The sequence below is a fragment of the Aotus nancymaae genome, unplaced genomic scaffold (genome assembly GCF_030222135.1).
Source record: "Aotus nancymaae isolate 86718 unplaced genomic scaffold, 86718_ANA_hifiasm-v0.15.2.pri h1tg000014l, whole genome shotgun sequence".
In the NCBI taxonomy this organism is placed as follows: Eukaryota; Metazoa; Chordata; class Mammalia; order Primates; family Aotidae; genus Aotus; species Aotus nancymaae.
The window spans coordinates 63,914,940-63,932,170 of NW_026988425.1; the positions used below are offsets into that span (position 1 = coordinate 63,914,940).

The 17,231-nt window shown below is 39.5% G+C and overlaps 1 protein-coding gene across 5 annotated transcripts in view; it reads left to right on the forward strand.

Annotated features, from left to right (window-relative positions):
* BDP1 (B double prime 1, subunit of RNA polymerase III transcription initiation factor IIIB) overlaps positions 1-17,231 on the forward strand; it is a 122,347-nt gene that overhangs the window by 86,581 nt on the left and 18,535 nt on the right. For all 5 annotated transcript variants that reach the window (XR_010342596.1, XR_010342597.1, XR_010342598.1 and 2 more), the window contains exons 27-33: positions 4,830-4,866; positions 5,351-5,443; positions 7,808-8,036; positions 8,463-8,620; positions 12,714-12,864; positions 13,079-13,259; positions 16,610-16,673. Coding sequence is in view for 2 of the 5 variants with exons in the window: in XM_021673209.2 (XP_021528884.2) it covers positions 4,830-4,866; positions 5,351-5,443; positions 7,808-8,036; positions 8,463-8,620; positions 12,714-12,864; positions 13,079-13,259; positions 16,610-16,673 (913 nt within the window). In the remaining 3 variants the exon portion in view is untranslated. The remainder of the gene's footprint in view (positions 1-4,829; positions 4,867-5,350; positions 5,444-7,807; positions 8,037-8,462; positions 8,621-12,713; positions 12,865-13,078; positions 13,260-16,609; positions 16,674-17,231) is intronic.

Here is a 17,231-nt window from a genome sequence, read left to right on the forward strand (position 1 = left end):
CATTTTTTTTTTTTGGTACAGACACAGTGTCTCAGTGTTAGCCAGGCCAGTTTCAAACTCCTGGCCTCAAGCAATCCTCCCATCTCAGCCTCCCTAAGTGTTGAAATTACAGATATGAGCCACCATCCCTGGCCTCAGATGAATTTTAAAATCAACTTGTCAGTTTCTGCAAAGCAGTCAGCTGGGAATCTTACTGGGATTGCATTGCCTCTGGAGATCAGTTTAGGGGGTAATGACACCTTAACAGTGTTGAGATTGTTGATCCAGGCACATGAGATATCTTCCCATTTATTTAGATCTTGTTTACTATTTTTTTTTTGAGACAGAGTCTTGCTCTGTTGCCCAGGCTGGAGGGCAGTGGTACAATCTTGGCTCACTGCAATCTTCAACTCCTGGATTCAAGCAATTCTTGTACCTCAGCCTCCTGAGTAGCTGGGATTACAGGCATGTGCCACCACACCCAGCCTTTTATTTTTTTTTTTTGTATTTTTAGTAGAGATGGGTTTCACTATAGTGGCCAGGCTGGTTTCAAACCTCTGTCCTCAAGTGATTTGCCCGCTTTGGCCTCCCCAAGTGCTGGGATTACATGTATAAGCCACCACGCCTGGATGATTTAGATCGTTTACTTTCAACAATGTTTTGTAGTTTTTAGCGTATAAAGTTTGCACTTCTTTGTTAAATTTATTGCCAAGTATGTTGTTATTTTTGTTGCTATTGTGAATAGGATTGTTTTCCTAATTGCATTTTTGGATTGTTCATTGCAAGTATGTAGAAATAAAATTGATTTTTGTATATTAGCTTTGTATTCTGCAACTTCTTTGTTGGATTCCTTAGGATTTTCTATATGTAAAATCATGTCATCTGCAAAGAAAGATAGTTTTACTTCTTTCTGTATTAGTTTCCTAGGATCACTGTAACAAAGTACAGATGCTCCTCAACTTATGAGTAGATTATAACCTGATAAACCCATCATAAAATAACTTTTTTTTTTTTTTTTAAGACAGAATGCTTACTCTGTCGCCCTGGCTGAAGTGCAGTGGCGCAATCTCGGAGGCTCACTACAACCTCCGACTTCCAGTTTCAAGCGATTCTCTTGCCTCAGCCTCCAGAGTAATTGGGATTACAGGTGTCTGCCACCACTCCCAGCTAATTTTTGTATTTTTACTAGAGATGGGGTTTCACCATGTTGGTCAGGCTGGTCTTGAACTCCTGACCTCAGGTCATCAGCCCATCTTGGCCTCCCAAAGTGCTGGGATTACAGGTGTTAGCCACTATGCCTGGCCTAAAATGAAAAAATTTTAAGTCAGGTACTCTTTGCACCACAAACTTGGTAGCTTAAAATGACAGAAAATTCTCCAGGCACGTATGGAGATGAGAAAAACAAAACAAAACAAATTTATTCTCTCACAGCTTTAGAGTCTAGAAGTCCAAAATCAAGGAATCACCAATGTTGGTTCCTTCTGGAGGCTCTGAGGAAGAACCATCTTGTGCCTTTCTCCTGCCTTCTGGTGGTAGCCAGCAGCCTTTATCATTTCTTAGCATGCAGCAGCATAATTCCACCCTCTGACTCCATCACCACATGACATTTTCTCTTTGCGTGTGTCTGTATCCTCTCATAAGGAAAGGACACCAGTCATATTGGATTAGGACCAACTGCAATCCAATATGACCTCATCTAAATTTGATTTTATCTACAAATAACCCTATTTTTGAATAATGTCATGTTCACATTATTGGGGATTAAGACTTTGACATATCTTTCTAGGGGATGCAATTCAGCTTTTGACACTTTCTGACCTGAATGCCTTTTATTTCTTTTTCTTGCCTAATAACCCTGGCTAGAACCTATAGTTCAATGTTTAATAGAAGAGAGAATGGACATTTTGGTCTTATTCCTGATCTTAGGAGTAAAGTATTCAGTCTTTTCATCATTTATTTTTTTCATAATTGAGATTTTATTGGTTGTGTTGAGGATCAGTACACAATTCTTCACATTTGTACTGAAAATCCAAAAAGCCATGTATTGTAATGATTTTTAAAAGTTACTCCAGTGACTTTCCAGCTTAAAATTTGGAGGCAACTTTTCATTAAAAGGCTATCAAGTACCAGCATTCTTACATGTTGATAAGCTGTTAAATGCTTCCACAATTTACAATTTAATAGCATATATACTACATACTCAAATTTTCAATCTTTCACAGCATATTAACAAAGTTATTAGGAAAACAGGACTACCACCACCAAAGATTTATAGAGCACACACAATTCTGACAGGGAGAACCATGATCAAGGAGTGGTTTTCTTTAGGAAGCAGTTTTACTAAAAAACAACATGGGCCCAGGTGTGGTGGCTCATGCCTGTAATCCCAGTATTTTGGGAGGTGAGAGGATAGCATGAGTCCAGTAGTTCAAGACCAGCCTGGGCAACATAGGGAGACCCTCTCTCTACAAATATGTTTTCTAAAAGTTGGCCGGGCATGGTGGCATGTGCCTGTGGTGTGGTCCCAGCTACTCTGGAGGCTGAGGCAGAAGGATTGCCTTGGCCCAGGAGGGTGAGGTTGCAGTGAGCTGTCATCGCCACCATTACACTCCAGTCTGGGCATCAGAGCAAGACTCTTGTCTCAAACAAAACAGAACCAAACCATGGGAATAAAAGTAACTTAAAAATTTCAAGACATCAGATGCAGGACTGTGACTCCATATGCCAGTTAATATGGTGGAATGTTAAGCTGATACCCAAGATAGTCAGAGCCTCCCATAATTTAATATCCCACACTATTTCTGATTGCACCAAAAAATATACAACGGCAAATGATTTTTACCTCTTAAAAGCAATGGTGGCGCGTGCCTGTAATCCCAGCTACTCAGGAGGCTGAGGCAGGAGAATTGCCTGAACCCAGGAGGCGGAGGTTGCGGTGAGCCGAGATCGCGCCATTGCACTCCAGCCTGGGTAACAAGACCGAAACTCCATCTCAAAAAAAAAAAAAAAAAATGGAATGAGGTAGGATCCTCCTCCTCCTCCTCCTCCTCCTCCTTCTTTTCTTCTTCTTCTTCTTTCTTCTTCTTCTCCTTTCTTCTTCCTCCTCCTTTTTTTTAAAGATGGGGTTTCACCATGTTGGTCAGGCTGGTCTTGAACTCCCAACCTCAGGTGATCTGCCCGCCTTGGCCTCCAAAGTGCTTGGATTACAGGCATGAGCCACCACGCCTGGCCTCCTTTCTTCTTAAAAATGTTTCTAGAGTTACTAAAAAATTTGCATTTATGAAATAGTTTATAAAAACATTCCTCTGGAATGTACAAGAAGGGAGACGGACTTTTGGTAAGACATGCTCTGTATTAATTGGACTTGGGTTTTTTTCTCTCGGACTTCATCAGAGGTTGGACTCTCCTTGGTTTCTGTTTTTTAGTTTTATTTAGGCAAATCTAGTTTTGTGGTTAGCCACTTTGGTCTGTTTTCCCTTTGTTCCCCCTTTTTCTTTCGTTTGCACATTTTTGTCTGGAGATTTATCCTTTCCTGCTGCCTTTTTTAAAAGGCTTTGTTTCCACTTTGGCAGGAGGAGGCTTAGCTGATAGACATACCAGTCTCATCTTAGGCTCTTTCCTTCACTGCCCTTCAGCTGAGCTGATCTTCCTCTTGGGCATCTTGCAGCCCAGCGGAGGGTGCTTGCTGGGTGCCTGTGAGCCGCACCATGCTGAGAGCCTTCTCAGAGCTGGGCGGTCTGGCTGCTACCGCTCATCCCATCCAGTCTTATCATTAAGTATGATGTTAGCCATGGGTTTTTCATAGATGTCCTTTACCAAGTTAAAGAAGTTACCTTCTATTCCTAGTTTGTTGAATGTTTCTGTCATTAAAGATAATTGGAATTTGTCATATACTTTTTCTTCATCTATTGAGATGATCATGTGAATTTTGTTTTTTATTGTATTGATTTTTGGATGTTGAACCAACCTTGCTTCCCCAGGATAAATTCTAGGGTCATAATGTCAATTTTTATACATTGTTGGATTTAGTTTGCTAGTATTTTATTGATGATTTTTATGTCCATATTCATAATAGATATTGGTCTGTACTTTTCTTGTGATGTCAGGAGCTGAAGTCCTGCTCCCCTAGGGAAAAATGCTCTCCAGGTCGGACCTTGGGAACAGGGGGCCTTATTTTTTTGGGTGCAGCAGTTTGAAGTGAAGTCTCTGCCACGCTGAGCTGAGAGGAAAGAGAGAGAAAGAGCAGTTTTGGTTCACATAGACTCTCACCTTTGTTAGCAGATTTTCAGATTTTCTTGAATAGGTATTTATTTATTTGCTTTTTGTCATTAGGATCAGAGGCTTTCAAATGTTTTGTTTTTTAAATCAGTTTCCCTAAGGAGTGGGTCAGTGAAGCTTCTCAAGTTGTCGCCCTTTACATTGATTCTGTAACTTCTTAATTTATTAAAATGCATTTAAGTTTTAAGCTACATAGTAGTATAAAAATTTTGCAATACCCTTCAGGCCTTGGTTTCCATTGGGTAAAAATTGGCAACAGATATGACTAGAGTTGAAGGATTATGAAAATGAAAAAGTAGAGTAAGAATGGTAGATGTATATAACAATATGATGTTAAAATTTGCACATAATACAGAAAAAAAGATAAAATCAAGAGCAAGAGACATAAGAATTTGGCCTTTAAATTATTTCTGTTCTTGCTGGTGAAATTTTGTGAATAATTATAAATTAAGACAAACCATATACTGTTGTAATGAAAAGTATGGAAAGACCTCTAAAAATGTAGTGCATGTTGAAAAACATAACATGTTTGGGGAAATATTTAAGATGTTACTTAATTTTTTCTTTTTTAGGAAATGACCACAGGTAAACATATCCAAGATGAACCAGGTAACTGTCAATCAAGGAAACTGCTAAGACTACCTTGCTTAACACTAGTATAGTGATATAATAGTGGGGATCATAAATCAGTCAGTTTGCTGGAGAGTTTCAACCAAAAGATTCACCTATTGATTATGTTATCTCTATGAGAAATGTGTATTCTTAGAATGTTATTTTAGAAAGTGAATTAAAAGTTAAATGTTTAAATAAAAATTATTTGAGCATTTCCTCTGGATCTGCACAAATGGGGGAGCATTTTCCTTGAAGATATTATTTAATGGGAGGGCGGCATGGTCAGTGAGTCAAAACCAACAGTGATGATTTGTTTGTAACATATAACCTGAGCAAAAGACTACCCTAGCAAGGGAATAATGATTCAGAGGATATTGGAACCTGCTACTAGGAGATAAACACCTCAATTAAAAATCTTTTTTAAGTAAATAGATTTCCAGATTTGTTCTTCTGTTTTAATGTTGATATATTTCCTCACAAGGTACCAATGATGGAAGCACTGAAGCTGCAATAACTTTACTTACAATGGGAGATCTAGTATTGCAGTCAGGGATCAGTACTGAACAGGGTGATGGTAAGAATGAAAGCTAAGTCCTACCAAAAATAGAAACTTCTAATATCTAACTTTTAGGAAATTATACCCACATTTAGTAATAACCCTTTTACATTTGAAGTTGTCTTCATTTTGTTGTTCTTCCATAAAAGGTGATATGTGTGTATTGATTAACCTGTTATTTTACTACCGTTTAGGTGTAGCGACAGCTCATTCTAGATCGTGCACTTGGTTTGTTAAGAATAATTTGTATTCATGGAATAGTTACTCTAGTGAATACTACCTTTACCATCATGAACATGATTGGTTAACTGAGCTCATTGATCACTGATCACTTTATACATGTGTCTTATAACAAAGGAGTTGCTGCTTGGGATGGTATTCACAATTAGATGACAAATACAGCACAAAGAGACAATAGAACTCATTGAAATAATTTTAAAATAATTTAAACTGTTCTCGATCTGGACAGAGCCAAAAGATTTGTCAACCAAGATTTTTAATTTATCAGACTGAAATCACAGACAAGTAATACATCTTTTCTATCTCAGTTTTTTTTTTTTTTTTTTTGAGATGGAGTCTCGGTCTGTCACCCAGGCTGGAATGCAGTGGCGCAATCTCTGCTCACTGCAACCTCCGCCTCTAGGGTTCAAGTGATTCTCCTGCCTTAGCCTCGCGAGTAGCTAGGATTATAGGTGTGCACCACTACACCCAGCTAATTTTTGTATTTTTAGTAGAGACGGGGTTTCACCATCTTGGTCAGGCTGGTCTTGTATTCCTGACTTCGTGATCCGCCCTCCTCGGCCTCCCAAATTGCTGGGATTACAGGCATGAGCCACCATGCCCAGCCAATCTCAGTATCTTTTAACTGCATGAAATGATTAATTATACTATTCCTGGTAATTATTTTGCCTGGTTGTGAGTAGTCTACCATTCATTCATTCATTTATTTGAGATGGAGTTTCGCTCTTGTTGCCCAGACTGGAGTGCAATGGCATGATCTCGGCTCTTTGCAACCTCTGTCTCCCAGGTTCAAGCAATTCTCCTGTCTCAGCTTCTTGAGTAGTTGGGATTACAGGTGCCTGCTACCATGCCCAGCTAATTTTTGTATTTTTAATAGAGATGGGGTTTCACCATCTTGGCCAGGCTGGTCTCGAACTCCTGACCTTAGGTGATCCACCTGCCTTGGCCTCCCGAACTGCTGGTATTACAGGTGTGAGCCACTGTGCCCAGCCTCCATTCATTTTAAGTATTAGACTTTTGGGCTGAACATGGCAGCTCATGCCTATAATCCCAGCACTTTGGGAGGCCAAGGCTGGCGATTGCTTGATCTCAGGAGTTTAAGACCAGCTCTAGCGACATGGTGGTACCCCATCTCTACAGAAAAACACAGAAAATGAGCCAGGCATGGTGGTGTACACCTGTAGTCCCAGCTGCTTGGGAAGCTAGGTGGGAGGATCGCTTGAGCTCAGGAGGTTGAGACTGCAGTGAGCTGAGATCATGCCACTGCACTCCAGCCTGGGCAACAAAGTAAGACCCTGTCTTAAAAATAGATAAATACGTATTAGACTTTTAGGCTTGGAAACATATTTATCAGGAAAATCTCTGATTTGTGTTCTGCATGAGGCTCCTTTCTTAGTGGGAGAGTATTGCAGTGGAGCCTGTCAAAAATGTATATAACATAAAGTATATATAGAACATAAAGGTTTTAAAAATTGTAAATGATGGAAGTGCTATCTAACTTGAAATCTATCTGAGATTATATAATTACTGAAAGTAACAAAAAGACTCATTTTTACTTATAATTGAATAAAATTTTAGTCTTTAAGAGTTATTAAGCTCGGCTGGGTGTGGTGGCTCACGCCTATAATCCCAGCACTTTGGGAGGCAAGGAGGGTGGATCACGAATTCAGGAGTTCAAGACCATCCTGGCCAATATGGTGAAACCCAGTCTCTACTAAAAATACAAAAATTAGCTGGGTATGGTGGCTCACGCCTGTAGTCGCAGCCACTCGGGAGGCTGAGGCAGGAAAATCACTTCAACCCGAGAGGCAGAGGTTGCAGTGAGCTGAGATCGTGCCATTGCTCTCCAGCCTGGGCAGCAGAGTGAGACTTTGTCTCAAAAAAAAAAAAAAGAGGAATTATTAAGCTCACAGTAGGTCAAATCCCTGGCATGAAATAGGAGAGCATAAATTTAAATTTATAGCCGACAAGAGCAAACTTTTATTATATTTATATGGTTTTTTAAAATCTTTTTCTATTGCTGCTGCACAAATAAAGCAAACTTTAATAATACAGAATTTTACAGTTACTAAATGTTGAGAGATTTATTTTGAGCATCTATAATTTGGTTTGTTTTAATTTTCTGTTTTTTTTTTTCTTCAGTAGGAGTATGTATACTTCCTCATGTTCATTCAAAGGATAAAAGCCATATTCCTTTTAGCCTAGATAATGTAAATCACAGAATTGTTCATGAATGTCAGGAATTTTCTTCACCTGTCATTACTACGTCTCTTGCATCATTTGAAGAAAACAAGATTGTATTGGGGGAGCAAAGTTCCAGAAAAGAAATCAGTTTAATGGAGAATGTAAAGGAGAATGCTACACCAACCAGGTTTATTTTAGTATTCAACTAATACATATTACTAAAACCGCCATCAAATTAGTTAATAGCTTTGAGTAATGCTTGTAAATGTAAAGTAGGCAATGCTAATTTCTTACTCTTTAAAGATTGACTGATTTTGATTTTAGGTTAATGGTTTGCATATTTAAATTATAGTAGTGAATGTTGTGTGTCTTTGAAGCATTAATGAAATAGTTTTATGTAAATGGTCTGTTTTACAAATACAGACTAAATTCTCTTCTCAAGACCTCTAGTAAAGTTCCTACTTTGTAATTTTAGTATTAATGAATGAACACTTGTAGACAATGTGGCACCTAACAGGTCGGTCATTCACTCTATCAGTGCTAGACAGATGGTATTAACGTGAAAGAGCAATATCTAACATGATTCATAAATTTCTCTATCTTCTGTTTTTAGGAATACAACTTCTAAAGTGACCAGTAATTCGAGAATAAGCAGATTTGCCAAGCCTAAACCAAATCTTGAGAAAATTTTAGGGACCCACAGGTTAGATGATTATCAGGAAGTTTCCAGTTTGTGTGTAACCAAAGGGGAAGAACTGGAAGCTCAAAGAGGTAAATTTTATTATTATTATTCTTATTTTTAATATATATATTTTATTACACTTTAAGTTCTGGGGTACATGTGAAGAACATGCATGATTGTTGCATAGGTACATACATGGCAATGTGGTTTGCTGCCTCCATCCCCATCACTTATATCTGGCATTTCTCCCCATGTTATCCCTCCCCAACTCCGTACCCCTTACTGTCCCTCCCCTAGTCCCCCACAACAGACCTCAGTGTGTGACGCTCCCCTCCCTGTGTCCATGTGTTCTCATTGTTCAACACCCACCTATGAGTGAGAACGTGTGGTGTTTGATTTTCTGTTCTTATGTCAGTTTGCTGAGAATGATGGTTTCCAGGTTCATCCATGTCCCTACAAAGGACACGAACTCATCATTTTTTATGGCTGCATAGTATTCTGTGGTGTATATGTGCCACATTTTCCCTGTCCAGTTTATCATCGATGGGCATTTGGGTTGGTTCCAAGTCTTTGCTATTGTAAACAGTGCCGCAGTGAACATACATGTGCATGTGTCTTTATAATGGAACAATTTATAATCCTTTGGATATATACCCAGTAATGGGATTGCTGGGTCAAATGGAATTTCTATTTTTAGGTCCTTAAGGAATCGCCGCACTGTCTTCCACAATGGTTGAACTGATTTACACTCTCACCAACAGTGTAAAAGTGTTCCTGTTTCTCCATATCCTCTCCAGCATCTGTTGTCTCCAGATTTTTTAATGATTGCCGTTCTAACTGGTGTGAGATGGCATCTCAAAGTAGTTTTGATTTGCATTTCTTTAATGACCAGTGATGATGAGCAGTTTTTCATATTTTTGTTGGCCTCACATGTCTTCTTTTGAAAAGTGTCTGTTCATATTTTTCACCCACTTTTGAATAGGTTTGTTTGTTTGTTTTCTTATCAATTTCTTTTAGTTCTTTGTAGATTCTGTTTATTAGCTCTTTGTCAGATGGGTAGATTGCAAAAATTTTTCCCATTCTGTAGGTTGCTGATTCACTATAATTATTGTTTCTTTTGCTGTGCAGAAGCTCTGGAGTTTAATTAGATCCCATTTGTCTATTTCGGCTTTTGTTGCCAATGCTTTTGGTGTGTCAGTCGTGAAGTCCTTGCCTATGCCTATGTCCTGAATGGTTTTACCTAGGTTTTCTTCTAGAGTTTTTATGGTGTTAGGTCTTCTGTTTAAGTATTTAACCCATCTAGAGTTAATTTTAGTGTAAGGTGTCAGGAAGGGATCCAGTTTCTGCTTTCTGCACATGGCTAGCCAGTTTTCCCAACACCATTTATTAAACAGAGAATCCTTTCCCCATTGCTTGTTTTTGTGAGGTTTGTCAAAGATCAGATGGTTGTAGATGTGTGGTGTTGCCTTCGAGGCCTCTGTTCTGTTCCATTGCTCTATATCTCTGTTTTGGTACCAGTACCATGCTGTTTTGATTATTGTAGCCTTGTAGTATAGTTTGAAGTCAGGTAGCATGATGCCTCCAGCTTTGTTCTTTTTGCCTAGAATTGTCTTGGCTATGTGGGCTCTCTGTTGGTTCCGTATGAAGTTTAAGGTGGTTTTTTCCAGTTCTGTGAAGAGGGTCGTAGGTAGCTTGATGAGGATAGCATTAAATCTATAAATTACTTTGGGCAGTATGGCCATTTTCACAATATTTATTCTTCCTAACCATGAGCTTGGAATGGTTTTCAAAGAGATAAATTTTATTCTCTTAATAAATTGCAAAATCATTTTGACACAAGAAATTACATGAACATTTCAAAGAAATATTTGGTCATTAAATTGTTTTAACTTAATATAAAATAGTTTCAAATTAAAAAGTAAGATGAACTGTAAAATAAATATCCATACATCTGCCAAGTGGTTTTACTAATTAGTACCATTTTGCTATGTTTGTTTGATCAATTTTTTGTCTTTTTATTCTCTCTCTCTCTCTCTCTCTCTCTCTCTCTCTCTCTCTCTCGTTGACCCTTGAACTAGGGGCACTGACCTCCCCATTCAGTCAGAAATTTGTGTATAGGCTGGGTGCAATGGCTCACACCTGTAATTCCAGCACTTTGGGAGGCCAAGGCTGAGGATAGCTTGAAGCCAGGAGTTCAAGACCAGCCTGGGCAGCGTAGACCCTGTCTCTTATGAATTGAAAAAATATATATATTTATGTATAACTTTTGACTCCCCAAAAACGTACATACTAATGGCTTACCATTGATCTGAAGCCTTATTGATATGATAGTTAACACATATTTTGTAGTTTATATGTATCATATACTATATTCTTATGATGAAATAGGTTAGAGAAAATATTTTTTTATTTTATTTTTTCTGTTTTTTCAACTGATGTCCTTGAGCCATAGAGAAAAGAAAATGTTTTTAAGAAAATCAGGCTGGGGCTGGACACAGTGGCTCACGCCTATAATCTCAGCACTTTGGGAGGCCAAGGCAGGCAGCTCAATTGAAACCAGCCTGGGCTGAGCAACAAAGCAGAACCCCATCTCTACGAACGTAAAAAATTAGCCGGGCATGGTGGCGCATGCCTGTAGTCCTAGCTACTCGGGAGTCTGAGGTGGGAGTATCACCTGAGCCCAGGGAGGCTGAGGTTGCAGTGAACTGTGATCATGCCACTGTACTCTGGCCTGGGCAACAGAGTGAGACTCCATCTCCAAAAAAGAAAAGAGAAAATCAGGCTAGGCATGGTGGAGGTGCACACCTGAAATCCTAGCTATTTGGGAGGCAGAGGCAGGAAGATCACATAAGCCCAGGAGTTTTGAGATCATCTTGGGCAATATAGGGAGACCTTGTCTCTACAAAATAATTTTTAAAAGTTAGCCAGACGTGGTGGCACATACCTGTTGTCCCAACTACTTGGAGGTTTGAGCTTGCAAGATGAAGCCTGTCGTAAGTTGCGATCATGCCACTGCACTCTAGCCTGGGCGACAGAGCAAGATCCTGTCTCAAAAAAATATAAAAGGGGCCGGGCGCGGTGGCTCAAGCCTGTAATCCCAGCACTTTGGGAGGCCGAGGCGGGTGGATCACGAGGTCAAGAGATCGAGACCATCCTGGTCAACATGGTGAAACCCCGTCTCTACTAATACAAAAAATTAGCTGGGCACGGTGGCGCGTGTCTGTAATCCCAGCTACTCAGGAGGCTGAGGCAGGAGAATTGCCTGAACCCAGGAGGCGGAGGTTGCGGTGAGCCGAGATCGTGCCATTGCACTCCAGCCTGGGTATCAAGAGCGAAACTCCGTCTCAAAAAAAAAAAAAAAAAAAAAAAAAATATATATATATATATATATATATAAAAGGAAGAAAATTATAAGGAAGAGAAAATACATTTTCAGTACTGCATTGTATTTATCAGTACCAGAAGTTCATGTCATCTGTTTACAAGATGAAGCATCCGTCTCAGATGGTGGGCAACCGCAACTGCAGGTGTCAATCTATAATACATATCAAGCAATTCAGCTTTTTCTTAAAATGTTACAACTTTTCTCTGCTTCTTGGGAGCACTTCCAGCATCATTAATGGTACTTTGGATGGGTCCCATGGTGTTACTCATGGTATCGCACTAAACATGTATATTTAGTGTTGCACTAAACATGATATAAAATACATGAGAACCATGAAGGATCACCTTTTCTAAAACCTCTCTCAACATGTAGGCTCAAGTTACCTCTTCTATATGGAAGACTTTTTTCCCCCATTTGTGATATTATTCTTTGCAGTGCAGCTCCTTCCCCAAGACTTCCTGTAAAGTGGAACTAGCCAAACCTCCGTGTACCCACCTCTAAGCCTCTTTTGTATGTGAGTTTCTAATTATTGATGCTAGTACCATAAAGTAAAGATACAATTGTGGCAGCCTGGAGTGAAATATTTGCAGAGCAGGATTTATTAATCATCTGTTTTACTATTCAAAAATCTGTTAGCCAGAAATTTCTGCCATGTGTATAAGCCTGATTTGTGGATTAAGAGAAGTTTGGAAGAGTCACCATATAGGGATCTTCCTTTTAAGATGAAATATGTTTCTAATATAGGGATTTTAGCTGTATTATTTTGGTCTATATCTGAAGTGTGCTTTTTGTTTAAGAAACAGAGAAAAATGCTTCCAAAGCAACAGAATTGGAAGATAAAAACCTTGGACCAGTTACAACAGCAGAGAATAAGGAGCAGAGCAAATTGGCATGTGTACATGGTATCAAAGGGACCAGTATTCCTCAAGAAGTAAACCTAACTGAAAGGTAAAAGAGGGAAGAGATTCTGAGATTCACTTTATATTGTTTCAGCTGTAGCCCTTAAGTTGTGGCTGTAAGAATTTGAAAAAGAAGTTTTGTTGCATTAAATATGTTTTAAAAGTTTGAAAACCATTGAATTACATGATCTTTTACACACCTAGCTCTAAAAATACTTCCATGATTTGCCTGATTTCAAATGACATACTAAACTCTCTTTCAGAAATGAAAATCAAGAAGAGAGCTCTCAAGAGGTTCACATGTTATCAGTTGCTCCGATTGCTTCCTCTGAGACAGGGCCCCGCACACTTGGTTTGGATAGGGGTCTTGGTGAGAATTCTGTTGAAGAGCCCCAGATAAAGGACCCTAAAGGAGACAGTGTACTTACACTTCCTGTGCCAGAGGTAAAAGAATGTACAGTATAATAAGGGATAGCAAGGTGTTTTCCTCCATTAAAAAAAATAAGATATAATTTACATACAATAAACTTCACCCCTTTTATTTTCATTTTTTATTTGTTTTAATTAACATTCTGTTGCCCAGGCTGGAGTGCAGTGGTATGATCTCAGCTCACTGCAACCTCTGCCTCCCAGGGATTATCCTGCCTCAGCCTCCCAAGTAGGTCGGACTACAGGCATGCACCACCATAGCCAGCTGGGTTTTGTTTTTTTTAGTAGAGACAGGGTTCGCCTTAATGGCCAGGCTGATCTTAAACTCCTGGATTCAAGTGATCTGCCTGCTTTGGCCTCCCAAAGTGCTGGGATTACAGGCATGAGCCACTGCAACCAGGTGACTTTACCCTTTTTAGTGTACAATTCTTCAGGTTTTTATAAATGTATGCAGTCACATAACCAATACGTGAACAGTTCAATAAAAAGTTCCCTGGCTGAGAGAAGCCTTGGACTTGAAGAACATGCATACATTATCCAGTTAAAGGGAAAGGAACATGTGTAAAGAACAGGTGTGGACTGGGTCAGTGGCTCACACCTATAATGCCTTTAAAAAAAAAAAAAAGCCAGGCATGCTGGCATGTGCTTGTAGCCCCAGCTACTCAGCAGGCTGACGTGGGAGGATCACTTCAGCCTGGGAGGTAGAGGCTGCAGTGAGCCGTAGTTGCCATACACTCCAGGCTGGGAGACAGCGTGAGACCCTGTCTCCAAAAACAAACCAAAACAAACCAATGTGAAACAGCATGTAATCGTGTGAGTGGAATATTAATAAAGAAAGTGATTAGAGATGAAGTTAGAAAAGTAGGCTGCAGACAGATCAAAAAAGGATTTTTATTACTTGCTAAGGAGTTTGGTTACATCTAAAGTTACAAGATTCCTCACCCGACCCTGACTTTTTATTTTTACTTTTTATTTTGAAATAATTTGAAACTTAAGAGAAAAGTTACAAAAATCTTAAAGAGTTCTCCTATACAGTTCACTTTGATTCATTAACTGTTAATACTTTGCCTCATTTGTGTTTTTACTCTGTCTTGCTCTCCATCTGTATAGCTAGATACTTGGCTCGGTGGGGTGGCTCACACCTGTAATCCCAGCACTTTGGGAAGCTGAGGTGGGCAGATCACCTGAGGTCAGGAGTTCAAGAACAGCCTGGCAAGCAAGGTGAAACTCCGTCTCTACAAAAATACAAAAATTAGCCAGGTGTGGTGGCATGCACCTGTTTACCCAACTACTCAGGAGGCTGAGGTGTGAGAGTTGCTTGCAGCCAGGAGGTAGAGGTTGCAGTGAGCCATGATTGCGCCATTACACTCCAGCCTTGGGCAACAGAGCAAGACTCTGTCTCAAAAATAAATAAATAAAACGGAATCGTTTGAAAGTAAGTTGAGCCCATAAATATGTCATCTTGTATCTAATGAGGACAAGAAAGTTCTTTTACAGAGAAAGGAGAGTACTGTTGTCACACTCAATATTACTGCACTTTTTAACATTGTCTCAACAATATGTAATACACAGTTTCCATTCCAATTTCCCTAGTTGTCCCAATCCTGTCTATTATAGCTTTTTTCTTTTCTTTTTGAGACAGAGTCTTACTCTGTCACCCTGGCTAGAGTGCAGTGGCACAATCTTGGCTCACTTTCTCATGCCTCAGCCTCCCAAGTAGCTGGGATTAAAGGTGTGCACCATCACACCTGACTAATTTGTTTGTATAATATTTTTAGTAGAGATAGGGTTTCATCATGTTGGCCAGGCTGGTCTTGAGCTTTTGGCCTCAAATGATCTGCCCACCTCAGCCTCTCAAAGTGGTGGGATTATAGGTGTGAGCCACCGCCCCTGGACAGCTTCTTTTTTTCTTAAATTCAAGATCCAATTGGAGCTCTCACATTGCATTGATTATTATTTCTCCTTATTTTTCTTTAATCTAGAGTGCTTTTTCCATCTTTTTGTTCACAAAAGAGAAAAAACAAGAGAAGTTTAGACCAGTCTAGGCTGGCCTACAGTCTGGATTTCTTTTTTTAAATTGCTTCCTCATTACTAGATTCAACTTAAATATTTTAGGGCAAGATTACTAATAGGTAATGACATATTCTTCCATTTACATCACATCAGGAGATACATAATGTCATTTTGTCCCATTATTGGTGATGCTCACTGATCACTTGGCTAGAATGGTACTTGCCAGATTTCTTCATTATAATGGCATCTTTTTCACTCTGTATTAGTAATTTGTCAGATGAGACCAACCCAGCAAGCTGTCACCCTGTAGTTTTAATATCCATTGATGATTCTTGTCTTAATCAATTATTGACATTGTTTGTTACAAAATGAAAGTTTTAAGATTTTTTTTTTTTTTTTTTGAGATGGAGTCTTACTCTGTCACCCAGACTGGAGTGCAGTGGTGCAATCACAGCTCACTGCAACCTCTGCCTCCGTGGTTCAAGTGATTCTCCTGCCTCAGCCTCCCGAGTAGCTGGGACTAGAGACGTGCGCCACCATGCCCAGCTAATTTTTATATTTTTAGTAGAGATGGGGTTTCACTGTGTTGGCCAGGATGGTCTCAATCTCTTGACTTCATGATCCGCTCGTCTTGGCCTCCCAAAGTGCTGGGATTACAGGCGTGAGCCATCACGCCCAGCCAAGTTTTAAGATTTTAAGCAGTAGAAGCCAGGCATAGTGTCTTACACCTGTAATCCCAGCACTTTGGGAGGCCCAGGTGGGTGGATCACTTAAGCCCAGGAGTTGGAGACCAGCCTGGGCAACATGGCAAAACCTCATCTCATCGCCCCAAAAATACAAAAAATTAGCCAGGTGTGGTGGCATGCACCTGTACTCCCCGCTACTCAAGAGGTTGAGGTGGGAGGATTGCTTGAGCGCAGGAGACCGAGGTTGTAGTGAGCTGAGAGATTTTTAAGCAGTAGAGAATTACAGTCAGGGTTGCATTTTAGAAAAACAATGTTTGCAGTTTTTTGGAAAACAGATTGGAGGGAACCATACTGGATGCAGGGAAAGCAGTTTGGCTCCATTCATGTGTCACCTACTAATAGTACAATGGCTGGTGTGATGGGAGTAGAGAAAAAATTGTGTGGTTTGAGTCTCCCTATCCTGTCACTTCAAAAATCATTTCATAAAATGCATATATTTAACAATTTAGTGAGGATTCCTTGTATTTATATTTATTTAAATGAGTCAGAAGTTTATTGGAACAGTCTAAAGCTTTGAACACTTGAAAACTATATATGGTTAGATGTTGTTGAGTTAATCTAAGAATTGGCCAACTTTACTCTTTCATTTTAATTTTTTTATGGCAGTATACACCAACAAGTATTCCAGAAGTCCAACAAGAGAATATAATCAATCCTCAAGACCTAACAGGTATGATAATATGCTTCAGTGACATGTCATAGAACCTAATTGTACGATTTTTACCTATGGAAAAACACAAAACAGTTTTATTTTAGTCTATGCTGGCCTTGAATTTAAAAACTTTTATAAAAACACTTTGAAGTATTTTTTGTATTGGTTTTGTTTCTTAGAGACATAAATCTTCTCCATAGTATATCATCTTTATCCTTTATGAAATTACTTACTGGGCCAGGCGTGGTGGCTCACTCCTGTAATCCCAGCACTTTAGGAAGCTGAGGTGGGCAGATACTTGAGGCCAGGAGTTCGAGACCACCCTGGCCAACATGGCAAAACTCCATACTACTAAAAACTCCACCTCTACTAAAAATACAAAAACTAGCCAGGCGTGGTGGCGCACACCTGTAATCCCAGCTACTTGGGAGGCTGAGACACAATACTGTGCAGACATAAAAAACTTTGAGTTCATGTCCTTTGTAGGGACATGGATGAACCTGGAAACCATCATTCTCAGCAAACTGACACAAGAACAGAAAATCAGACACCGCATATTCTCACTCATAGGCGGGT